Here is a 26,924-nt window from a genome sequence, read left to right as displayed (position 1 = left end):
GTTACAGAGTTAAGTATCCAACATTATCAATTACTATGACTTATTACTGTTAAATATACCTGTAGTTATTGGGGGACACACAGCACAGAATGATACCGTTTCCTGACAATGACCTATATATACATTATATAGCCAATGCTGAACTCCTGTTTTAATTGACAGCTCATCCAGTTTATTGAGCGTTGTGTCACTGATGTCATAACGCAAAGCATCATACATAAGATATGAGTCACTGATGTCATACAGCTTGATATGTGTCAGAAGAACATGTAATATCTTATGACACAAGTGATTGTGAGTGCTCCAGCAGTCACAATATGGAGTCTATCGTTACAGAAACCTCAGAACCAATGTCAAAATCAGTGCATTGTTTTAAAAGCAACAGCCACAATGACAATTACAACATGTAACGTGTTTAGACTAGTAAATACACCTCAAAGCAGATACGGCCTAAAAGCAACAAAATTCCAATTAGGATTCCATTAAGACTTTGAATGCTATAGTGTTTTGCTTCATTATTTATCTATTTAGTTTAAAGTTTTTATAGTGATAAAAACAATGCTTCTCTGACAGCAAAAGGTTAATTGATTATGAGACTATGGGACAGCTGCTTTGTCAACACATATCCCATAATTATGCAATAATAATTCTAACCTTAAAAATACCACCATCAAACATACTATTCAATGGCTAAGTAAACACTTTAACGCAGTAAATAGTATTAATAATGACATCAGCTGAATTTGGTGATCCATTCTCATTGGAATTTATTGAATTGCATTGAATTTCATTAAAGAATGTTCTGAGTTTAAAACAGTTTAAGCTGTAAAGGCAGCATCTGTGACTTTTTATCAATAACAGCAAAATAATTTAGACTCACCCCTCTGTTTTTTTGTTGTTTTTTTTAACAAGAAATATAATGATGGCTTATACATAAATGCATTAATATTAGGTGTCATGGTGGAAGTATACACAGACATTTTAAAAGCAGAAATGTGAAGCTTGTATTTTTGTTAAAACTCTGAATTCTTCTATAATGGGTGCTCTTTGAGATGCTGTTTTAGTGGTGGGACCTGCTCCCTCTAGATGTATGAACTTCTGATGTTATTTCTATAAACAGCACTTTACAGATTGTGTGTGTGTGTAAGTTGGTTTGCACAGACAGGCTTTGTAAGTAATTTGATCAAATTAGTCTCATGTTAACATGTGCAGCATCATGTTTAGGTTTTGTGGCTGCACCTTTGAAACAGTGTGTCTGTATAACATCATCAGCGCAGTCACTTTCCCATAGAGACCTCAATCATAAGATATGTATCTGCTTTTATGAACTGAAAGATAAGTCTAAATTATTTTCATGTCACAGATGCTGTCTTGCCTGGCACTGGTGCTTTTATTACATTCCTTAATGTTAGCATCTTTGGGAGATCCATTCCCATTACAGTGATGTTTATTAAAGCACACTATGAGAGCAACAACCTTAAGAGCAACCTTCTCTAACCACTCAATTTGTATTTGTAAAGAAAACATTAAGTTTATATTGTCTATGGAAGGTTTTTTAAATTTAATTTTTAATTTTTATTTCTTTTTTTTTATCTTTAATAATGGAACTGAGATGTTTCCCCACAAAATGTTTGCTTACTGGGACCCAAAATTAGTGAATAACGAGCAGCTGGAGAAAAAAAAAAAAACGCACAAAAGTTTGTTGTTATGACAGTATAATAATGTAGTCTGGCAGTAATTTGTGCATTGATACTTGCATTTAGTACACTTAAACTGAGCTACTTTCTGGAAATGAAATTTTTAAAATCATTATTATAATGAAATAATGTTATTCTGAAATGAAAAACATGTTCCAATATAATAGAAAAAAAAATGTAAAAAAAAAAAACATTTAAGGTGCACTCACAATGTTTTGTTTGTGTTGCACTGCTCGATAAGCGTTTTACAAATTCAACCGATATAGAAATGCACTAGAAATATACAATAAGCCATTATTTTTTTTTATTCCTCAAGCAAATTTTCCCCAGAACATCTTTGGACAGTTACAAAGATAAAGCAAGTGGTATTCACTTATGAAACAAAACATATATGGGAATATACTAGAAAACATAATGCAATCATTTCCATATATGGGAAAGTAGTGCTTATATTTTATATATTATGTACTGCAATATACTGTATGCATTGATCATGTATGGCTATATATATATATATATATATATATATCCTACATTTATAAGGAAATCTATTTTCTATGTGTAAGGTTTCAGCTGGTCATGTGATCTTAACATGGCTGCCCTCATGAGGTGACCTGCTCAATATAAACTAAAACAGCTTACATATACACTGCAGTCTTCATCTTCATTTGAAACAAAATGTTTTATCCGTAGGTACGAAAGCTCACAAAAAAATAGCAAAATAAACATGCAATATCTCTCACATTTGTAGAAGGGGTGTCTGGAAAATAATGGCATTGTGTTGTGCATCAGATTACGGCAGCATGTTCCCTGGAAATCAGAGAATGGAGACAGGCAGCACGAAACACGCTACCGTCGCAGTCTCCCGTGATCTTGTTACGAGAAAAGTAAATAACAGCTAAGCATCAAAACCAATGTCTTTACACAGCAGCAGCTGCTACTGAACTATTAACAACTGCGATCAGGGGAAAACTACAGTTTGGAACAAATTTGCCATGAGTTTGTGCTGTCGGTTAAATGATCTATGTGGTGTGAGGGAAAGTCTTAAGGGAACGAGCCCTCCCCAGAGAAGCCGTCTGTCTGTATATGGGTCAGGAACAAGAGCAGCTAGCATTTATTTCCTTTACTAGATGCTTAATATACTTAGATTTGCTGAATCTACAAATATTATTGCTGATAGCTTAAATTAAGATTAAAGAAACCCTTCTGAATGCTGGTTTTGTTTTCAGTAAATGAGTGGCTGCATTAAATGAGAGTTTCTATTTCAATACTAAAGCCTCTAGACATTTATATTTGTAATGAACTGTTTCCATTTTCACAAGGGCTATGCCTTGATTATCTTAATAGCACGTAATATATTACCATAACAGTGGTTGAAGTTTTGAACTTGGCAAACGCAAACATAAAACATTTGCATTAGAAAGCACGATTCCCAGCTCCAAAATTAGGGTTTTAGTTTTTGGAGTGCAATCTTTTTGATCACACCGAAAAAAAAATAACCTATTAGTCTCAACGTGCAGCAACATGAAATCTTATGTAAATTCCGGCAAATTTGCATAACATAAAATCATCAGTAAGGGTTGCCAGGCAACAGTACGCTTGTGCTCTAAGAGCCTGTTGATGGTCTATTCACTCTGTCGAGCTGTTTCAATCCAATTTGCCCTAGGGATTTACAAAAGAAAATTTTATCAAGACATTATGTTAGGTAGAAAAGCTGAAAATGTGACACAGAATGGAGGTACTTTCAGGCTGAATGACACACTCACACACCTGTATGAAAGGTGTTACAGTGAGTGAACACATTAAAGTCCATGTAGTCGTTCTTCAGGGGAACATTAGCACGCACAAACACTTCAATCCATTACCAGAAAGTTGATTTGTTAAGAGCTTTTGAAGGATGCAAAAAAAAGCAAGAGTAAATAACAAAATCTTAATTCCTCATTTACTTTAAAATCTTATTTCTAATCCCACAAATTTTAACTATTGAAATATAATGAAATTTCCATTTCACTGCAATTTTTATTTGCTTTGTCATAAGGTTTGCAGGTTCACAGAGTACTTTTGTGACCTTATTTGATCTTCAGAGACTGTGCCGTCAGAGACACATTTGGATGCAGCTGTGTTGCATTTGCAAAAATAAATTAAAAAATCAAATTAAAATACATTTACTTCCATAATCTAAGAAGTACATTCAATGAGGAAAATTGTGGGGTGGCCTTTTTTTTTTTTTTTTTTTTTTTTAGAATAATGTGCACCAATAATTCACAAAATAACCAGGAACATTAAGTAAGTAATCAGGGTCAAATTTGATTTACCTTAAAGCAGTGGTTCTACTCTTGTGAAACTATTGCGTTATGAAAATGGGTCACAGGGCTGTTCTGAGAGGGAGGGAGAAGGGGCGCTGCTAATTGTCAATAGTAGAATGCAGATACATAAATAATTGGGATACATACAACCCGAATTCCGGAAACGTTGGGACGTTTTATAAATTTGAACAAAATTAAAACTAGAAAACATTCAAATCACATGAGTCAATATTTTATTCACAATAGAACATAGATAACATAACATAAATTTTTAAACTGAGAAATTTTAAACTTTTATCCACTAAATGAACTCATTTCAAATTTTATGCCTGCTACAGGTCTCAAAAAAATTGGCACGGGGGCAACAAAGGGCTGAAAAAGCATGACATTTTGAAAAGATTCAGCTGGGAGAACATCTAGCAACTAATTAAGTTAATTGACATCAGGTCTGTAACATGATTAGCTATAAAAGGGATGTCTTGAGGCAGAGTCTCTCAGAAGTAAAGATGGGCAGAGGCTCTCCAATCTGTGAAAGAGTGCATAAAAAGATTGTGGAATACTTTAAAAACAATGTTCCTCAACGTCAAATTGCTAAGGCTTTGCAAATCTCATCATCTACAGTACATAACATCATCAAAAGATTCAGAGAAACTGGAGAAATCTCTGTCTGTAAGGGACAAGACCGAAGACCTTTGTTGGATGCCCGTGGTCTTCAGGGCCCTCAAACGACACTGCATCACTCATCGGCATGATTCTGTCATTGGCATTACTAAATGTGTCCAGAAATACTTCCAGAAACCATTGTCGGTAAACACAATCTGCAGTGCCATATGCAGATGCCAACTAAAGCTCTATCATGCAAAAAGGAAGCCATATGTGAACATGGTCCAGAAGCACCGCCGTCATCCTCTTTTTACATTACTGACACTCTATCCTCAAATTTGATACTGTTAAGTGCTTTGACACAATCTGCATTGTTAAAAGCGCTATATAAATAAAGGTGACTTGACTTGACTTGTTCTGTGGGCCAAGGTTCATTTAAAATGGACTGTTTCAAAGTGGAAAAGTATTCTATGGTCAAACAAGTCCAAATTTGACATCCTTGTTGGAAATAACAGACGCCGTGTCCTCCGGACTAAAGGAGGGAGACCTTCCAGCGTGTTATCAGCATTCAGTTCAAAAGCCAGCATCTCTGATGGTATGGGGGTGCATAAGTGCATACGTTATGGGCAGCTTGCATGTTTTGGAAAGCACTATGAATGCTGAAAGGAATATAAAAGTTTTAGAGCAATATATGCTCCCCTCCAGATGACGTGTATTTCAGCAAGAAAATGCAAAACCACATACTGCAGCTATTACAACAGCATGGCTTCGTAGTAGAAGAGTCCGGGTGCTGAATTGGTCTGCCTGCAGTCCAGATCTACCTATAGAGAACATTTGGAACATCATTAAATGAAAAATATGTCAAAGACGACCAATAACTCTTCAGCAGCTGGAAACCTATATCAGGCAAGAATGGGACCAAATTACAACACCAAAACTCCAGAAACTCGTAACCTCGATGCCCAGACGTAAACATGCCCCCGTCCCAACTATTTTGAGACCTGTAACAGGCATCAAATTTGAAATTAGCTCATTTTGTGCATAACATTTTACAATTTCTCAGTTTAAACATTTGTTATGTTATCCATGTTCTATTGTGAATAAAATATTGGCTCCTGTGATTTGAAATTATTTTAGTTTTCATTTTATTCAAATTTAAAAAATGTCCCAACATTTCCGGAATTCGGGCTTTACTAAACTAGGCTTTATCTACTATTAAAAGGAGATGTGCTTCCAATCAAAGCCACCAAATGGTATTTTGGCACAAATTCATCCATCACTTGGTAGGAACTAGTCAGATTAGACAGATTCCAACAGGTTGCATAGCATACTGTCATCCTTGGAAACTGCAATATTAACTTACTAATAACTTTCCACGTTTAAACAAGGATATTTTGGGTTGTATTGTTGTACAATAAACAGTGTTGGTGTTGTGTTTAATCATGACTTGATGTCCAGTGTAAAATTGGAAATTAAAAATCATGAATTTACAATGAACAACATTCATTGTTAATGTTTGTTTGTTAATAATAAATGAACACATTTACTCAGTCATCAAGTCACAACATTTCACCAATGAATTTCCATGACTGATAAGGGCTCTTGTCTACTGAAATGTATAAATAAATAAAAATAATTTTAAAACTGCCCTCTATAAAAAGACCAATGTCTGGTTAGTGTAGAATTAGATTAAATTAAATTTAAAAAATGAAAATATTAATACAAAAATTAAATATATAATATTTAGCTTTTTTATTCACTATTGATGTTCCCAAGAATTTTTAACATTTTATTCATTTAAATGTAATATAAAATTTTCAGTGGAAATTTTTGTGCTTCCATGACCTCTGATGTATTTTTTTTAATCCCCGCCTATAATAACATGTCCATATAATAACTGTTGTACCAAATTAATGTTATTTATATACTTGGTATTTAAAGTTATCATTCTTTATTTACATGATTTTATATTTGTACATTACATATTTTATGTGGGAGAGACTTGAGCTTGAGCTTTAGCTTAGCTTTGGTTGAGCTCAAACAATAATTGGTGGAGCTCCTGCAGTAAGGACCGCCACAGATTCCCAAGGGTCACAGACCCCCTGCATTAACTAATGCTAATTTATACAACTTCAAATGTTAAAATGTATTAGCATAAATAGAAATTAACATTAACAAAGATTAATGGCTTTAAAGGTGTTCATTTTTAGTTCATATTAGCTATTGCAGTAACTAATGCAAATGTATAGGATTTTTCTAAAGCGTTTTCACAAGACCAGTATTGAACCAAATTATTTTCTTTTATTGTTATTTTTTATTTTTTTATTCCATACATGCTGAGTGCTGAATATTTAATATTTATTCCATGTATATGATTCTAGCAGGAGGCACTTCTAATGAGCTCTGTAGGCTATACTTCAATGCAATCTTCAACGCATCTAGTTTTTATCTGTTTATATATTCAGTTTAAGAATTCCCTGGGATGAATCATGCTGTTAATAGAACGTTTAATGCCTAAAGGGTGTTTTTAAAGATTGCATTAAAACCATTCCCCAACTACAAGATCAATTATGTTTATTTGCTTCCATTAACATAATATTCTGATGTTGGCTACACATTTCCTATGAAACGCGCACACGCATGATGAAATCTCTCAGGGAGCTGTTTCTGTCATGTTTCAAACGGGCTCTGACAAATCAGTTATTAAGAGAGAATTCCTGCTATAATTTTGGCTTTGTTGCAGTTTAATTGTCTGAGAGACGGGCATTTGGTGGGATCAAACCAGAGAACCTATTTACACGGCATTTAGAGAGTAGCAGGGTTTTTTTTTCCCCACGAGAAAGATGAATTCACAATGAATTGGACAAGCCGTCATATTCCAGCATTCTGCCAACGTGATGGAAACTGCTAAGTGTTGGAATCTGAACTAGGCTCCGACTGAGCAATGACAGACAATAAAATGGCATGGAAATCGCTTTTGGATAGCTCAACTTTACCGAGGTTTGAAATGTGTGCGTATGTAGCTGCAGGCTAAGCTGCATGGCAAACAGCAATGGCATAAACGGAGAAAGGGATGGGCGGAAGTTAAGGAAGAAAGGCACAAGGGAAGCGGATGTCCTCTCCGCTTGATATGGAACAGCTCTTTTAAATGTGTGGCTGCCCATAGGCCTGGCGTGAGTGGAGTCTTGCCAGTGGCACTTCATTCAGTTTGACTTGAAATGCAAGACACAGCTTATCCAGGAAGTTTTTGTTGGGATCCCACACTGCTCACTGGCCCAGTATATCTGCCCGTTCAGAGCACTGTGTTTTCCAAATGCTCTTTGTTGTTAGTCCTTCTATAAAGGGCCAGTTATTCTTCCAAGGTCAGGCTGTAGCTGTTTTCATGATCTATACGTCACGGCTTCATTTCATCTTAAGAGGCACGCCAAAAACAGAAGGTAAACAGAATGTATGTCTTCGATAGAAACATCCAAGGATTTCAATGAAATATTTCAGCCATCTTAATGTAATCATCGGTTTCCGGCCACGCTTCTTTTTCATAAGCGCTCTTCGCAGTCACTCTTGGTTATTGCTGCAGCGGTTAACGCCAAGGACAGCTCATAATGCGCTCCTCTATTTATCCAGCACTTGTAATAAAAACAAAAGGCCTGTGATATAAAAGTCCTCTGGGCTACTAAAGCCCTGGTGTAAATTTTTGGCTGTCCTTTCTTTAGGATTACAGTCTCCTTAACCTTTAAAGTAGACATCAAGTCAAAATTTGGCCTTATTTACTTTCTTAATACATGTTCCTGGTTTGATTTTACACAATTCATTAGTCTTAGTTTATGGCAACAACAGCAAATAAAAACCCTTTCTCGCTCTCAAGGTAGCTGATACTACTGCATGTTGTCGTTTGGGCTACTTTGGTACTGATTTTTGGAATAAATTATCGCAATTACTTGGTTATGTTTAGGTTTTGCTGTTCAAATCTAACTATATAATATGTATAATATGTACGTTAATACTGTTGGTGGGTATGTTTAATGTTGGGGATATAGGATTAACAGGTATAAAATACATCTATGAAATGGAAAAAAAATGAAAACTAAAGTTAAAATGTAACTATAAACAATATTTTTTTCATAAATATTCTACATATATATATTGTTTTTGTAACTGTAAATGTTGCATATGAACAGTGGACCATACAAGGGGACTAGACTGGTTTTATATTGTTGACAAATGGTTAGGTTTAGGGGTCACAAACACAGATGGCAGCAAACAGGTTTTGCAGTCACAGGCCAACTGAGCAACTGCCATTGAGATGAATGGGAATGCTAATGGATAGCTTTCTACAGGTATTATTCATATTAATTAATTCATATGACCTGGTCTGTTCTGGTACAGATCGCCAGTTTTCACCAGCCTGTCAATTCCCAATTGATAAAATATGTGCCCACTCTGCATTTTAATCATGGTGCACTTGGAAATACCACACATTACAGAAGTAAAATGGGTTTTCAGTCAATCTTTCACCTCAGATTGATACTAAAATCTGTATACGCTACATTGAAATTCATTTCCAGAAGTAACAAAAGATAAAATACTATGACAAATGCTGAGGAATGAGAGAAAATGCAAGAAGACCACAGGAGGATTTGAGACAGACAGTAAAGTGAATAGCATCTTGGATTGTTAGAAGTCAACATTTCGCCAATAGTTCCCTTGCCACATCATGACCTTTCCGATATGTAAATCTGGGCTCAATCCATTGTCACTTTGACCCTCTTCTCCTGCTCCTCAGAATGGGATGCACTTTACATTCAGTGAGCTCTTTACACTGACGCATAGGTCACAGAAGCTGTATTAGCTCACTGTAAAAACGCTAGTGTGTGGAGACCAGATGGACTGCTGTCCTCTGAGGCTTATATTATATAAAGTGAACCGGTTCAGTTTTAAACCAGTGATTTTCATGACGTTCATTTCCGTCAACGGTTCTTGAACATTCGTGTTTTAATGCTGATACAGATGAAACACTGCAGTGAAAGGGTGGTGAATGCAATGCAGTGAATAGAGTAGAGAAATATTTAATGAAATGGTCATGTTATCAGTTTGAATCAGTATAGTGACTAACTTGTTCATATAAATATATATAGAGTTTATATGCAAAAATAGATACAAAATTTTAAAATCAAAAATCATGTTTTTCCATTGTGCATTCCAATTAATCTCAATCAAACTGCAGTTGGGTTATTTCGATTAGGTTAAAAAATAACTATATATAACTATATATATATATATATATAAAACATTATTCAAAGTACATAAAAATAAATTGTTTATGGGATCATTACAGAACCAGCATTATTATTATTAAATTCTCCTAAACATTCCTAGGGTTAAATTACTGAAATCAAATGAATGCAGTGTTTGACCTACAAATGTAAAATATTCATTGCCTGTGCATAAGAAACCACACCAAATACAGCCTAAATTCACTGATTTCTTCATTCATTGATGTTATCAGTGGTTGATAAATCCAAGGATTATGCATTTGATTTGAAGTGTTTAAAAATCAAATTTTCACCGATGTGTCACCATCTGCCAATATTAATGCAGAAACGTTTGGACTGTGAATATTCAATGAAAAATAATAGAGTTTATGGGAACTGCAACATGATGCCATTAAATCCAGATGCACTATAAAGGACATTTGAAGTGACAGAGCTTTCTCGCCTCAGGTGTCACAGCTGCCACCTCTCTCAAACAATGCCTTACTTCAACTTAACCTCACAGTGTGATGCAACACACGCTTTAAAAGATTGACCTCACTACTCTGATCCTTTCCCAAGAGATTTAAGACATGAATGACTGGGTGATAATGATTTTACCAAGTAGGGTGAGTTCCTGGAACAGCGTCCCAATTGACCCAACAGATTTTAGGGTTAGAGTTAGGGTTACGGTAAGGGTAACCAACAAAACATGCTGATCAAAGAATGTGCTGATTCTCCAACTGTATCTGTACAAACACTGTTGATGACATTGGTGATGTGGTGTAATTAGCTGCATCTGTGTTGTTGCTGGAAGAGGAACTGTAGCATTCATTTGAAATGAACGCTAATGTTGAAATGATTGCACTTCAAACAGCAGAGTCACATCTATATTCAGACATTTTAAAACAGAAAGGCTGATAATGAAGTTTTCTCTATCATTACAAATTGTAGCTTGTCTTGTTAATGCTTTTTATTTATCTATAGTGTGTTAAGCTCTTGACCCTCTGAAAAGTATGTCATTTATTTTAATTAAACTCTGCAGCACTCATTGTATTGTAGTACTACTTTGTTTGAAAAAAAAATCTGTATGTATTTCTAATATAAAGAACAGACTTAATAAGAGGATCGAACTCAACTAATTTATTTTAATATTCTGGTATTATGTACTCAAAATTATCTGTCATGTTTTAGCCATTTAATCAAATGTCGGAAAGCTCTAACCTCTTATTAGGTTGTGTTCTTATCGATGCACATTATATGAACTTGATTCTGTATACATAAACATTCATGTTATACATTTAAGTGATTTGTGTTATTGGCCAGTTTCATGTAAGTTAATGAATTATGTCTAATATTAATCACATGTATAGCTAAATACATATATAGTTTTTTTTGTGTGTGTTTTTTTTAGTCCATTTCTTGTCTTGATGATCATACTATTTTGAATTCTGTGCTTCTCTGTATTTTCCCTGCTTTACTAACAGGAACCCATTCCAAAAAACAGGGCGAGGATTTATCCGATAACGACGGTGATGAAGATGAAGGTATTCACTTTGGTGACGAAAGACAAATGCATGTCTTGGATTTTTTTTTTTCTCTGTACTTTGAATGCAGCCCTCCCTTTTGCATCTTTTTATCTTCTCTCATGGTCTAAAGAGTCATCTAAGTCTTTGTATGGCTGTGGAGGATGTGGAGTGTCTCGTATACTTCAATACTTAGTATGTTAGGTAGATTTTCAAGAGTGAGAGTGAATTGCGTTGGTGTAGCGTGGCTTTGTGTGTTTTTTCTTTCTTCTGTTTCTGTTGTATATGGTATATCTGAGGCTTGAATTGTTTTAATTAGTGCAGTGGTTCTCAACTGGTTTTGCTTCACAAATCAACATAGAATCAAAAGTATTTGTCATACAAAAAAAAAAAAAAAAATTACTTACAATCAGATATTGAAATCTATTTACATGACCATAAACAGCATAAGCCCAACAATATGCTACTGAGTGTTATTCGTGTTAATTATCAACATGATCTCATAGCTAATCATAGATATGTGTACATGAAGTAGTAAACATGTTGTTATTATTATATTGAAAGAATTAATGTAATGCATTGTAAACATTGTAAGTATTTATTTATTTTTTAAATTATTATTCTGTTCAGTGTAATTTCTGATGCCATTTCAATTTGTTTTGAAGGATTCCATGACTTTTCCATGATCCAACTTTAATTTTTAAAATAATTTAATCAAACATTTTTTTTTAAATACTATATAAAGTATATAGTCTAAAATAGTAATCAGTTCCATAACCATATTATTGTTATCACACAGAGTAATAGTAAATAGTACAGATTCAAGCCTTATTAAGGCATTTTCATGACACTCGTCTTCAACTTCAACAAATCGCTAAACACAAACGTCACGCTTTGACCTCATGAGAAGCATTGCGAATAGTATTACAGAAGGTTGAAATTGATTCATTTACATAGAATATAGTTCATTACATACATTCTCGGAATGTTATGATGTGCCTATGACTTTGTGTCATAAAAAAACACTTTATAGTTATATGCACAGGATCTGTCGCTCCTTCATCTCATAGGTCCACGGCAGATGAGGTCAAAGGTGAAATTATTTGAACCCTGAGTATTGTGTAGCGGTACTTGACCAGCATGCAGGCTGTATTGCTGATGAGTCTCATTTAGTCATGTAATAGCTATATAGAATAGCTGTATAGAATTCTATCCTAGGCCATAATACAGCGCAAAGACATGTTTTCATGATGTGGTAGTTAAAATCTATTTGTTGTGGCTTGGCTCCCATATATATTTTTCTAGCATGCAGGATTAGCGCTGTCTGTATTCAGCAACATGGAGACAACATATGAGGCAAGCATGGGGTATCACAGCACAGTTTTTTAAACAGGCGAATGGATTTAGATGAGGAGAGAGAGGCTGACAAGTTGTGGTAAGAGGATTAGCAACGGAGGAGGAAAAAGCATGCGCGTGAGAGAAGTTGCCAATCAGCAAGAGCATTGTTCAATTTCAGCATTTATCTTGGGATATTCTGGGCTCAGGGTGGATATCTGGCGAGATTAGAATAGGGAAAGTATTCTTCCCCAGTTACTGCCAAAGGCTTAAATCCCAGAACCTATCTCAAATCCTGTTATTGTTGTTCCTTTATGCTCCTAAACTGACAATAGATTTTATAGGTGAGGGACATGTTCGGTGCTGGAGTTATGGTCTAGTTGTACACCCCTACTGTGCCTTTGTTGGTTTAGACCAAGTGCTGCTCTCAGTTCTCAGCTCTCGTGTTCAGGTGCTGCAACAAAGTAGGTACACTGGCCTTGCGTTTGCCATTCGACTGTTGTACTTCACAGCGGTGTCTAAGGCTGAAGTGGAAACTGTAGCACCTCACGTTTGAAGCGACTCAGTCAGGGGTATTAACAGCAGTGTTAATCGATATGCTTTCTTCAATACCAGCGGAGGCAGAGGCCTTGTAATGCACATGTCTTAACCCTCAACGTGTAGGGAAGCTTCCCTCGGGAGGATTTGGACTTCCAATCCAAAGCAGTTGCATTACCTTTGCAATTGGCTGGTTCAGACAATCCATTTCTGACTTGTGCAAATGTGGTGGCTCTCCATGAAAAATCCAGTAGGCTCCAACAGTCAAGCAGCATGTCCTTCCAGAGGCTTTTCCGCTTGGTCTGGAGGTTGGATTTATGGCCATAGCAGTCCCAGTGGGACGTGGATTCAGCTTTGGATTGAGATGTAGTCCAACGAGATGTCCGTGCTCTAGCCCAAGGCATGTTTTTGCATGAGGTGCCAATTACCCTGCATCAATGGCCTGCCTATTTTTCCTTGACTCTGAATGGCCCAGGGGTATGGCGTCAACAGTGACAATAGGGAACATGGCTTGTGAAGCATGCCGAGGCATTAAAATAAAACAAGAATACAAAGCAAGCAAAGGTGGCAAACGAGTTGGCCTAGACTGGGAGGCTGTGGTTGGTAAATAGTTGAGCTTCCACTGAAGTTATCAAATGTAAGAGTGCTACAAATTAGTTGAACTTGAACAGCGCTGGAATGATATTCCACTTGAGCCAACTATATATCAGTATGCCCCGTTTGTCTAACAAGGCGTGCAAGTCAAAGCAACAATACTCGGACACAGAAACTAGAATTGAGCTGCCACTGCATGTTTGCGAAAGATAGCAATAGTGAGCATGACACATTGTTCACCTTACAACCTCTACTCCTCTCTGACTACATAGTATCATTGTGAATCTAGGCCAGTCTTCCTTGGCAAACAATTCTAGACGACATCACCACACACTTAACCCTTCGCCAGGTCAGCCAGGAGCCTTTAGGCACAAATTAAGGCAACTGTGCAAATACATCCCAGTCTTTCCATCTCTTTCTGCTCACTCTAGCAGAATCCCAATTTATCTACTTCTAGGTAGGAATGCATGCAAGTAAGTTAATATGTCAGTATTATGTCCATGCTTTTATTTGGGATGCACCAATCCTAATCTGGTTTACTGTATAGGACGAATACAGTGGGACTTGGGATTCAGCCCAGACGTCTGTCTTTAGCTCTGAAATAGACTGAGCTCATATGACATAATGTAACTAGCCAGCTGTTGGCATCATTTCTCAGCTGGTGGTCCTTATTTCAGTCATCAGGCTTGGCACAAACAGATTGTAGTGCCTATCATTCTGTAGAACATCATTGGCAATTAAGTCAACCTCAGGTGCTACTAAACAAAGCTATAACACCTCCTACCAGTACAGTTTGCACTAAGGTATGCTCTTATGGTACTGGTACATTAAGTAGGTGTATATTTAGGCACAGAGAGATAATTCTTTATGTAGAGCAAGGCAGTAGTGATATATTACGTTTGGCTCACAGGAAGACTTACCTTGTCGCATGTGTCTGCTGTCTTCCCCACCTCTGACAAATAGATGCACATAGCTATTTCTTGGCTTGCTTATCCATGTGCCCTAATTGGACAAAAGAGCCCTTCCCTCCTCCAGACACCAGCCCTCTTCCCATGGTGCCAGTGGGCAGCTCCACCTGCTTGGGTGTTAGGATGGATTTCAGTCTGCATCCAGACTAGAACAGAGTTCAATACCCACTGTCACACAGGATGGGTTAAATAAACAATTGGCCAAATTGGATGTATGCCTGGTTGTTAAATGTTGTGCCAACAGTTGAAGGAACAGACTGGAAATTTTTATGGCTTCAATGTATAGGTTGTGTTGTAGGCTAGTGATTTGAACAAACTTACCTTTGTATTAAACTTTGGCGTATGACTTGTCCTGCACCTCAAGTTAAGTGCTACTTCAAATTACACAACTTGTTTAGGAGAGGTGTGCTATTTGTTGTGATTGAACTTATGATGGTCACCTGGAATTTTTCTACATTGGAAATTTGTTGATTAATTTTTATTTTTTTATGAATTATTTTATTTAATTATTGGAATAAATTATTTATTTAAATAGAAAATTATTGTAAACCAAAAATATACAGTTCACACCAAAACGAGCAACCCATGCTTACTGGAAATACGCCTGTGTGGCAACATTTCTGCAACACCATTATTACATAACTGACTGGTATCGCAGCATTTTCAAAGTTAAATGTTCAGTGAGTAGCACTAAAACATGCGTTCAATGTGCAACCGTGGCTATTATGTTGGTACAGGTGCTGTGTTTTTATTACGTTGCTTCAGGTGCATATTGCGGCGGTTCAGAACTCAAATGTCTCAAATGCCCTACCTGATAATGTTAACAAATGCAAAATTGCTATAAAAACACATTCACTGATGCAACCATGCTATTTTAACTTACTTCTACGCTGGTTTGAGCCGTTTCGTCGAACCATTGTTTCACAGGATTTGCACCGGAGTGCAATATTCTGTCATTACATAATATTGTGCAAGGAAAAGTTTTGCAGAACTGTAGACAGAGGCATGTATTTTCAATGAGTTTGGGTAGCAACAGAATTTTGGGAGCGAAAATTTGTTTTTCATTAGATTGAATGGTTGTTAATGCCTCTGTTCAGACCAACACAAATGATCACATATCATAGCAGATTAAATTTTTTTTTTTTTGGAGAGTTGTTTTCTAATCTTTTTTTTCCATCACACTGCAAATAAACCTGGCCAACCAATAAAATTCACACTTATAAAACACCTTTTGTTAAGTGACAAAGTGAATATTAGAGGAGAATTCCGGAATTAGCTTTGTTGTCTGTGTACTCTTTTATTTGTTGTTTGATAAACACCATATTAGATACAAAAAAAATCTGAACATCTGTTTTTAAAATTTGTGAATACTGTTTTACTTCCTCTATATTTTCATGTAGCGTTTTGTGAAGCAAGGTAATTGGGGTTGGCTATTTATGTTATGTACGAAGTGAAATTCCCTTCATTCAGTCCATTTGTGATTGTTTTTTTTTTTTTCATTGGTCTGAACAGACAAATCTTATGCAAAAATTGGGCCAAATGTCATGCTGCTGAAAACAGGCCTTCACAATGAAGGAGGATCCCAAACTCTATCTGCTAAAGAAACCACAACATCATAAAGAGTTGAGGGTAAACTCTTTGACCTGGGCTATTTAGCAACCACCCAGACACCCTAGCAGTGTGGTGGTAGGTTTTGCATAAGCAAATGGCACTCACATTTGTAAAAGTCCATTTTCCTTGGCATCAGTCTCAGGATATTGTCGCAAATTCTTGTTTTTATCATAATGCAAATGAGAGTATGGTAATTTTGCATAATTATAAGCTCTTTGCAGGTGTGTGTGTGGTAGTGCTTTTGGTTAGTAGCGTGTGAGGTGTCTGATGTGGAGCATGCATGGTGGTGCAGTGAGTTTCAGAGCAAACTGTCTACACCCTCCCCTCCCTCTTCTGTCTCTCTCTCAGTCTCTCCTCTTCATTCACTGCTAGAAGCTGGGCTTCAAAGAGCACATCAAACCACCTGTCTCTGTGTTAGTACCATTATATTTAATGCACAAACACCGCAGCCCAGCCTCAAGAACCCACCTTCTTCAAAGGTCACCCGTCCCCATCTGGATTAAGATTGAGCCGTTGAAATCAAAGTCTACAAATTGCCACATGCAAACCTTTTGCCTTTCATTTAGCCAATATGTGGTATTAAAAATCAATTAAAAGTTGTGGTGCAAGCACTGCGGCATCATCATACCCCGCATCCCAATATGCCTACTCTCTTACTAAACTGAGTGCGAAAAGCAGAATGTGACATGAGTAGCATGTCCCAATTTGCAGTGTTCATAGGCAAGAAATACCCAGATGACATTCTACTTCTGAAGTGTGCATCAGAAGGACACTTTAATATACAATCAAAGGTAACACTTTATTTTAAAGTGTCCTTGTTACATATTACATGTACTTACTATTATAAAAAACAATAAATTATGTATAATTACATGCTAGGACAAACCATGATCCTACCCCTAACCATATAGTAAGTGCATGTAGTTAATTAATATTACTCAGTACTTAAATGTATAATTACACTGTAACAACAAGTACACCTTAAAATAAAGTGTAACCCAATGAAGCTATAGAAGCCTATTAATGTGTACTTAATAGAACATATGGTAACACTTTATTTTAAGGTGTCATATTAGAGAGTAATTACCTACTTAAGTACTTAGTAGTAGCTGTTGTACTTACATGAAATAAAACGTACTTACCATGTAACTAAGTTATGGAACAGCCTGTAAGTACCGTTTGTAATTACGTAGATGTAATAGGCCGAGTCTGTTACACAGCTACTTGTATACTGAAGTACAATCTTGATACACTTTATTTTAAGTAGCTTATACCTGTGTAATATTCTGTAATTTATGTAATTAGAAAGGTGTTATATGTATTTAAGCTGTGCACTAGTGGGTTAAATCAAACTAAGGTGCAGCTGGATAAGGTGTACAGTATAGATACACATGAAGTTACATATGTGTAACAGTAGCTGCCTATTACATATACATAATTACAAACTGTAAGTACAGGCTGTTCCATAACTTACATTTTGTTTCATGTAAGTACAATGGCTAGTACTAAGTACTTAATTAGGTAATTAAGGTGTATTATGGACACCTTAAAATAAAGTGTTACCGAACTTACTTGTTTAATGGTCACAAAGGTCCTCGTCAAATTTTACGTTTGTATACATACAGTATATATATATATCATTGTAGACCGTTTGAGGTAGACGCTGTATAAAGGTTGCATCTGTATATTATGTATTTTCCTGCAGTGTCCGAGTCATGCTGGCCTCAGTTATATTCAGTCTGACCTGGAACTGTCGATCTTCAACATTTATGTTATCTGTGATGAGCTCAGCAGTGGGGTCTAAAGTCAAAACCTCGGCTCGGGAGCTCATACAATGCTCACAATAAGAATGTTTGACAGATTCCATGTTTTACAGCGTCAGTGCTAGTCTGGGCCACTTATCAGTGCTCACGCTGTCCGGTTCCTCTAGAGTGACAGGCCGTTGAGAGGTGGCCCGTTGAGAATTTTGAGAGGTTCACAGATAGCTTGACGCGTCCTCCTCCTGAGCTTTGCAGACACGCTGAGCGCTGCCATCCGGGTCTGACATCCACCATATTTTAACACCCTAACCACAACTCTGATGGAGATGCAGAAGACTTTGTGAAGAAGGTCGTTCAACCCATCGTGCGCTCAGAGGTGTTAAGTGTTGTTTCATTTATAAGGAAGCAGGGGTCTTCACCTTCTTTAGTTCACTTGGAGATGATTGATGGAGGTTATATAAAGGAATAGATGCATGCTTGCTTAAACTTAGCTTAGACCGCTGCTTTTGAAGATGAAACATATGCATTTGTTTGTGAATCTGTGTGTGTGTCATAGCGAATGAGTCATGTTGTCATGTCAAGGAACATATTTGTACATTCATGAAGCTGACATTTTAGTTAATGTTCTATAGTTTGACCCCTTCTGTTCAAGGTCATTTATGTCCTGTTTATTCAAATTATGTCTTTGTTAAATGCAAGTGGCTGTACAATGCATTTTAATCAACATTTCTCTTCTTTTTCCTCAGGATGTGAATTCTGAATCTTTTTTTTAATGTGTCTTCAATGGGATAACATGATTTTGATGTTGACGTTATATATGATTATTTGATAGAGAAGAGATCAGTTAGCAGAGTATTATGCTTTTATGTCACATCAAACCAACATGATGTGAATTGACAAAAGAGGTTACTGATAACATTGACATGACTAATCTTTGTATTGTTTTTCTAATGGATCTTTTTCATTCGATATCTCATCCTGTACATCCCTTGTGCAGGAAATCTTGTGCATTTTTTCTCTCTCACCTTCTTTTTTTCTCACTCCATACATTGTCTTTCTTCCGTACGATAAGTGTCAACAGAGAATTGTCATTTCAAAGCAGTGCCTTATCATACTTCTCTCAGATACCAGATAAATCTTTAAACGTAACCGTAAATGTTTCAGCTGCCGGATCTGAAATGGAAAAATTCTATACAAATCAGTTCTTGCTTGTTCCATCAGATCAGGAGCGTAACGTGTGAATGTGTTCTTGCCATGTAAAGCAGACATTAAGCGCAGACAGTGGCACAGTGATTTTTTTTTTTTTTTTTGCGAGATAAAGCCAGCTGGCAATTTACTGTGACCACATACATGCAAATAAGCGCATCTTTAATAGGAGGGCTTGAATGCAAATGGGGGCAAATGCACTGGAGTGGTGTTTGCGATTAGCCATTCTCAAAGATTCTGAATTTTGATCTGCCGTATCCATGGTAACCCTCAATACAATACAGCATTTTGAGTCTTAGCACAGCAGTCCTCGCTTCCCAAGGCTTCTGTCTCTTTCATCTCAGTAGAGAGGCAATTTTCACAGCTTGTGCTCTTTTTCTGTTTTATATTATGTGATTAGCAGAAAATAACAAACTGATAATGGTCGATTGATTAATTTCTATACAAAGGCATTTAAAGAAATAAGGAACATATGGTGATGCATTTTAAAGGAATAGTTTGGCCAAAAATAAAAATCTTATAAACCTGTACTATAGTCTTTCTTCAAGGAAACACTAAATGAGATCTTGGATAGAATTTTCAAGCTTTTCCATTTTATGAAATTGAATAGTGGTATAGCCTACTGACAAGCTCCAAAAATGAGTCCATACAATGTGTCATTCTTAATGTAAGAATTTTCTTGTATTAATCACCTTTTTTATTGCCAATGTGTGAACGGCTTGTAGGGAAACTTAAAAAAAAAAAAAAAAAGACCTTCCTAGGTTGGCTATGAATGACATGAAGGACATTTTTTGCAGGGAAATTGTGCCGTTTATGCATGCTCCCGAGGACCTCTCTTCCATAACAAATGCTTATACAATGTAAGTGTCAATGTTTCAAGCAAAGAAAATGGATTAATTCAAACTATAGTCTCACATAACCAGATATATATAGTCTCAAATACACTTTATTACCAAGCTCTCATAACTTATTTTAATTACCTCATCTGTCAACATGATGCCTGTGAAACGCAGAGCTGGTGCAGTCTTATTGATTATATCGCTATGATCAAATGCTTTCTTAACTGCTGTTTTCTCACTTGTCATTTTTGCAGTGTGTTTATTTTGTTACTGGAAAGAAAGCGTGCAGCACATATTTACATATTTATATAAACATCGCTCTCAGGGATATCCGTTAACAATGGTATCATTGCAAATGTATTTCCAACTTCTTTTTCACTTCTAAGCAAAGAATGAAAAAGAAATTCGCTGTGAGTATATCATGGCACTGCATTACGTTCAGTGTCTAGTACGTTCCGTGTGCATGAGTGCGAGCACGAGCAAATAAGTTGGTATTGTCAATAACAAGTGTTTCTGAATTCTACATAATGTGAGGTTACACTGTATGAGAAAAAAAAAACATTTAGCAACAGTACGTCAAACCTGCTATGACCTCCCGCTCAATTTTTCAACTAAAGAATTTTTAGAGAATAATGGCATAAATTTGGTTCTGACTTCAGAACATGTGGAATATTTGAATGGACTGCTTTTATGGTGGTTTTTGTCCTTTTTGGAGTTTGCCAGTATAAAGCACTATTCACTTTTGCCTATGGTGACTTTGCGTTTCACATAAATAAAACAATAATATGGGGTCAGAACAATATGAAGGTCATTTTAATTTTTGGCAGAACTATTCTTTTAGCATGGTCCCCTATTAGATAAGAATTTTTTGCCTACCCAATTGCTGCTCGTTTTAAACCCTTCTGTGGCTGTATGCCGGAGCAGCGGAGTCTAACAAGGCCATTAAATTTGAGATGATCTCATCATTTAGGCCACTAAAGCATGTTAGAGCCGCCTGCAATAGCCAGTTAGGTTCTGACCTTCCATATGGCTTCATCTGTTCATATCTGTTTTGCGCATACTGTTCATTACGAGAGACAAATGACTCTGCTGATATGAGATGCATCTCAAACTGTAATTGAGCTGGTATCTGGGAGGACTGTGAGACGCACTGCTGTGTTGAATCTTGCTCTGAAGGGGCAGTGGGGGAGTGAGAGTTTAATGGTGGCCACTCTTGCAGACATACGAGATACTGGAGCCAAGCCTGTGATGGTGTACATCCACGGAGGATCGTACATGGAGGGCACCGGAAACATGATTGATGGAAGCGTGCTGGCCAGTTACGGGAACGTCATCGTTATCACACTCAACTTTCGAGTCGGCGTCCTAGGTAAGCACTTTTCTTTGTTATGTAATGTTTTCCAGGAGCAGCCATATTGGAGAAATTGCACTTACCGACTTATCAGAGAATGATTACTGCAAGAATTTTTGCTAATGGTGCCTGTGGTTCAGTGTTCAGTATTAAGACTACTATTTTTACGTTTACTTGAATGATAAGTTGAGTGCTTTTTGCTGAATCAGTAAATATAAAACATTAACACAGGAATGCAGAAACATTTTAAGAGGCTGAATTAAAGAATAATTCTCACAGCGATATAAACTCTTGCCAAAGTTCAGTCTACTTGGCTTTTTCAACTTGTGCAGTGTTGTGTTGATTATTTCTTAAAAGCTGTGCAGAAAAATGTTTACTCATCTAGTTATGCATTAATTTGAAACATAAGCACAATAAATGAAATTTCAGAGTGAGTTTATAAAGCCAAAAGATGAATATTGAATCCAAGTGTATCCCATATACCAAAAAGATAAGTGTTTGTTTTATTAAGGAGCTTTAGGTAAGTGCTTATTCAGTAGATGCTTTATTCTGTATGGATGTATTAAAGTGCCAAACATTTTGGAGTAACTTGAAATCATATGTCTTAATCAAGAGCTCATGTGTGACTCTTTGCTGGATTCGAACCTACAGCCTTTTGGTGGCAGGCCCACATCTGTTAAGCACTAGACTACAACTGTAGGAATCTCTTAAGTATTGTGAATTAAAATCATGTGACGGTTTATACCATATAACACTAGAAATAAGTAGATATATCTGAACATCTACTGAAGGTAGACCGGGATATGCCTGAAACAAGTCAAAATGATAGGGAAAAAATAGAAAGGGGTCATTTTTAGGCACCATCCAAGTCTAGTAGCTGAATTATATATATCAAGCATTTTACAAAAGATTTCACTGTGGCTCAAAACTATCTGTTATACTGAGTGCAGATTTAAGCACATCCAACCAGTTCTAGTGTTTCACGGCAGGGGAGGTGGAAATACATGTATGTTGTACACTCTGACTCTATCTTGACCCAAGAGATTATATATAAAAATTAAAAAAATGTAAAAAAATTCTCATCTCCTGCAGATAAGTGGTACAGTCTTAGAAACTGCAAACATGAGAGATGAGAGTAGAATATGAGTCTGTACAAGTTTCCTGCTGACATTTTGGAATACGTTTGCATGGTTGGTTGGTTGGTTGGTTAGTTATTTATCATCAAATCTCAGTTAATAAGTGATATGCTCTAAATATTTATCAGCCTTTTGGTGTGCATGTAAACAATTTGCACATCCATTTGTTTTAAAGTGCCCTACAGTCACTAATTTTATCACTTAAAAACTCATCTTTAATAATCAAAATAAAAAATTGAAACATTTTTCCCATGGATATAATTTCTTCATGCCTTAAAATTAGATTAGATTAGATTAGATTCAACTTTATTGTCATTACACAAGTACAGGTACAGGGCAACGAAATGCAGTTTAGGTCTAACCAGAAGTGCAATAGTAGCCTGAATATGGCCTGAATATAACTCTACATCCTTACCTCATTTAGTACACGCAGAACCATTAATATGCAAATTAGTCCCTGCCTCCACCTAGTCACACCAGATCAGACTACCAGCTCCACTTTCACTCGGTTAACTGAAGTAGTAAATTCCACAAAATGGCAGGTGGCACTATTGTTGGATCAAATGTTTGAATGAGAAACTGTTTCCAAAGAAGAAGAGGAAGAGTGAATTACACATTGCCATCTACAAGTTCATGTATCAGAATGGTAATGCATTTTATGTATCGTTCCTTACAATGTCAGACACGTACAGTAACTGTAATTGATATCATTAGCCTTTGGTTTGACTACATTATCAAACAGCTATAATGCTTTGCTAATGTTTCACAAACCTTGTTCCTGCCAACCTCAGACAGCTAATGCATATGAAAAGTCCCACCTACATGTTAACGGAATTGGTTACATGTTTGTGACGATAGGAAACAGTGCTGCTTAAAACTGCGTTTTTGAGACTGTCTACACTGCAGTTTTAAGGAGAAAATGCACAGTGATGCTGTTGATTGATGAATTTGCATGTTTTGTTTCTTCCTGATTTTTTTTTTTTTTTTTTTTTTTTTCAAACAGGTTGCATTTGGCATATATTTTACAAAATATGTTTTGCTAATGGTACATTCTCTAGGAATGATGGCAGCGCTGGGAACTTTGCATTTTCCCTTTATTAAAACACAGGACACCCCTCATTTGCATAGTGATAGCTGCTGCAAATGTAATTGAAATTCAGAGCAGAGTGAACAATTCCAAGGAAGCAAAATAAATAAATAATAGGATATTAATACAAAAAAAGCCTGCTTTTAATTATGCAGCTTAAAGGTATGAGGAGAGAATTATACGGTATGTAAAAGATTTCTCATTTACCTTGTGGCTATTCTGACTTATGTATGCTCCATGAACACGGCTGTATGTAGGTTACACGGGTTTGATGTAAAATTCATGTATTTATGCATGGATGTGCCTTATTTGAGAAGCACGTAAAATAGCACTCTAGAATGAAAACAGCACTGTAGATGTGAGCGAATACAGCCTGGAAATTTGTGACACAATAACAGAGATCTCCGCACTGTACAGTCTTTATTACCGAAGCCTGTTTAATAAGTCTCGCCGGAGTTTTATCATCTCACTGCAGTGTTTCCACCTGTCCTGTGGATGTGATAATTATTGCTTCTAAGTGTGGACCCTGTCTCTCCAGGGGCCCTATTTGGAGACTTTTGCATGTGAACTCCACACCATGTAGATGGCTGAGAACTCATTACTGGTTTAATATTTAATTACAAATGCCAGATCACCGGCAAGTCTTTCCTGCTGTTGGCGTCCTGTGGATGGGGCGTCTGGCTGTTTGTGAATACTGCGGCACTCAGATTTGATCAGACACAGAGTTTGGCCAGAGACAATTTGTTTATAGAAATGCTGTCTTGTTGGGCATCGATTGGTGCGTGTGTGCGCGTGTGGATTAGGCCGGGCTTGCCGGGACCCTTTAATGGCGTGTAATGACTCCTAGTCTGGGGGGAGTATCTTGTATCACTGCTCTTTACAAATATAATTACTCACTGGCTCTCCAGAGCATGTCAAATTCCATTTCCTGTGGGGAAGACTTAATTACTGTTTCCAGATGCATTAAATATTAACAATAGCCACCTCTCTTTTAAAAATCCATGGACCTTTGCCCTTTATCGTGGTAAGCTGGCAGAGCAGTTGCCAAATGTGATTTAGAAAAGATTTGAATTAATACCGGAGTTAGGAAAAAAATGGAATAAATCACCATCACTTGGGTCTCTGTTTGGTTGAGAAACCAAATGTAAAATAATGCTATTATTATTTACTTTTGCAGCCTATAGATATGATTTTGAAGCTGTACGTTACGGCTGTTTTAGAATTGTTTTGTTTGTTGTTGTTGTTGTTTTTCCCCAGAGCTCATAGCTCAAGGCAACATAAATGTTTGATTGCATTCCATTACATTCACGATTCTTTCTGACTCAGATTCACATTACACAATTTACGTTTCTATGAACATCATCAGTATGGTTGGGCATGTAGACAAAACATCCATCTGCAGCAAACGGTATGCATTTGTTCCGTTACGGGAGTCTAATTAAGAAGATCATGTGTATGTGGCACAAGAAAAGTGATTTTCATGCATAGATCTTCTGTGACTGGCTGGCACAGCTGCAATGCAAATCAAATTCAGAAATTAACCATTCAGTCTTCTGCTCTTTGTTTGTGAGATGATATTAGGTATTGGTGCGTAGATTTTCCACATCACTGACAACTGTGTATTACTGCAAATGGTTTCCGATTAGATTCTGTGAAACCTTTTTAGCATTTGGAGTAAAATGTTGCATGTTCAGCAGCGATGGGAAATTATATTTCATATGACTTCCTCAAAGGCTGTTCCAAAATCCCTTGGCAAATATATGTTTCATCTAGGTCAAGAGCTTGAGATGCATTTCATGTAAAGAAGGAAATGCTACAGCCAAAGTGGCTGGGTCTTTCTCAGGAAACGCTGCAGTTTGTGCCTGAATGTGTCAGGATTTTTAAAAATCATTTCATTATGAATGCTTATTGCTGAACTCTGAAAATGTATTTGCCCACCTCTGGCACAAAGTATGAGGGCAATATAACCTCCAATTATTTTAGTCAGTATTTTTTTACGATGTGCAAATAAACAAACAAACTAACTAACAAATTAATTAATTAATGTTTTGTGGAAACCGTGATACGCTTTTTTTTCAGGATTCTTTGATTAATAGAAACTTCAAAAGGGCAGCTTTTATTTAAAATAGAAATGTGTTATAACTAAATAAATGTCTTTACTGACACTTTTGATCAATTTAATGCATTCTTGCTTAATACAAGTATTAATATATTTTTTAGAAATAAATCTTACTGAGCCCAAACATGTCTCTCTCACTACCGGAAAGTTTTGTGCATTCAGACAAATTTTTTGAAGCGAAGTGCTAAGATTAAAATTGTGAGAAATGTTTTATTCATGTGTGCTGAAAAGCAAGAGTGATGAGGGGAGAAATTCTGAAGCCATTTTTCAGTGAAACAAAGGCCATGTGCTCAGAGAGACAGACACCCGATTAAATTATAAAAAAAACATGGAAAGAAATTAGTTGTTCTAATCAAATGAGAATGAATCGGAGGGGGAAAACATGCTCTGAAATCAATTTATAGCACAAATTAAAAACTGAAATGCCCAAAGGCTGAAATAAATCGAAGATGAAATTCTACAAATGTTTGGCCTGTTAATGCGTTAGCTGCCCAGAAGCAAACGATGAGGTATTCAAGTTCTCTCGCAATAGCTGCGGTCTCAAAACTTTTCCCGAGTGCATCAAATGTCTTTTCATAAGTTTGTGAAGGAAGACAACAGAATCATCAAGGTTGTTTGGAACTTTGAGCTCCAGAGTTCCCAGGAGCCTCTGGTTTTCCTCAGGCAGTTCTGATTTACCTCCAGGCCCTGCCGGTTCCAGCACTCATGCCTCTTGGCCTTTGTGGGTGAAATAAATTACACAGAAACCTCAGTAAAAACCACAGTCTCTTTATCCAAACCTGACCTCTGGGTTTGAGGGATTGATCTTCAGTATGATGGCTGCTGTCAAAGTGTCATTTGAGTGCTGTGACATTTGGGTTCTTCCTGGCCTAGTTTTACACAATTGAAAGATTTGTCAACAGTTCAAGTGAGACAGACCGAAACTCTTTCGATCACACAAGCCACTAACTTTTTTTAGAGCTCTGGCTTGTCACTAAAGTGGTTTGTTTTCACAAAAGAC

General features: G+C 36.6%; 1 protein-coding gene across 3 annotated transcripts in view; it reads left to right on the top strand.

Moving 5' to 3' along the window:
* The window catches only part of nlgn3a (neuroligin 3a), a 214,960-nt gene that overhangs the window by 53,959 nt on the left and 134,077 nt on the right, over nucleotides 1–26,924 (top strand). For 2 of the 3 annotated variants that reach the window (XM_058797606.1, XM_058797605.1), the window contains 2 exons: nucleotides 11,343–11,402; nucleotides 21,451–21,600. In XM_058797606.1, the coding sequence (XP_058653589.1) occupies nucleotides 11,343–11,402; nucleotides 21,451–21,600 (210 nt within the window). The remainder of the gene's footprint in view (nucleotides 1–11,342; nucleotides 11,403–21,450; nucleotides 21,601–26,924) is intronic. The other variant, XM_058797607.1, reaches the window with a different exon arrangement.

This window comes from Onychostoma macrolepis, chromosome 14 (genome assembly GCF_012432095.1).
Source record: "Onychostoma macrolepis isolate SWU-2019 chromosome 14, ASM1243209v1, whole genome shotgun sequence".
Lineage (NCBI taxonomy): Eukaryota > Metazoa > Chordata > Actinopteri > Cypriniformes > Cyprinidae > Onychostoma > Onychostoma macrolepis.
Note: the sequence above shows the minus strand (reverse complement) of the source record. Positions and strands in the feature narration are given on the sequence as shown.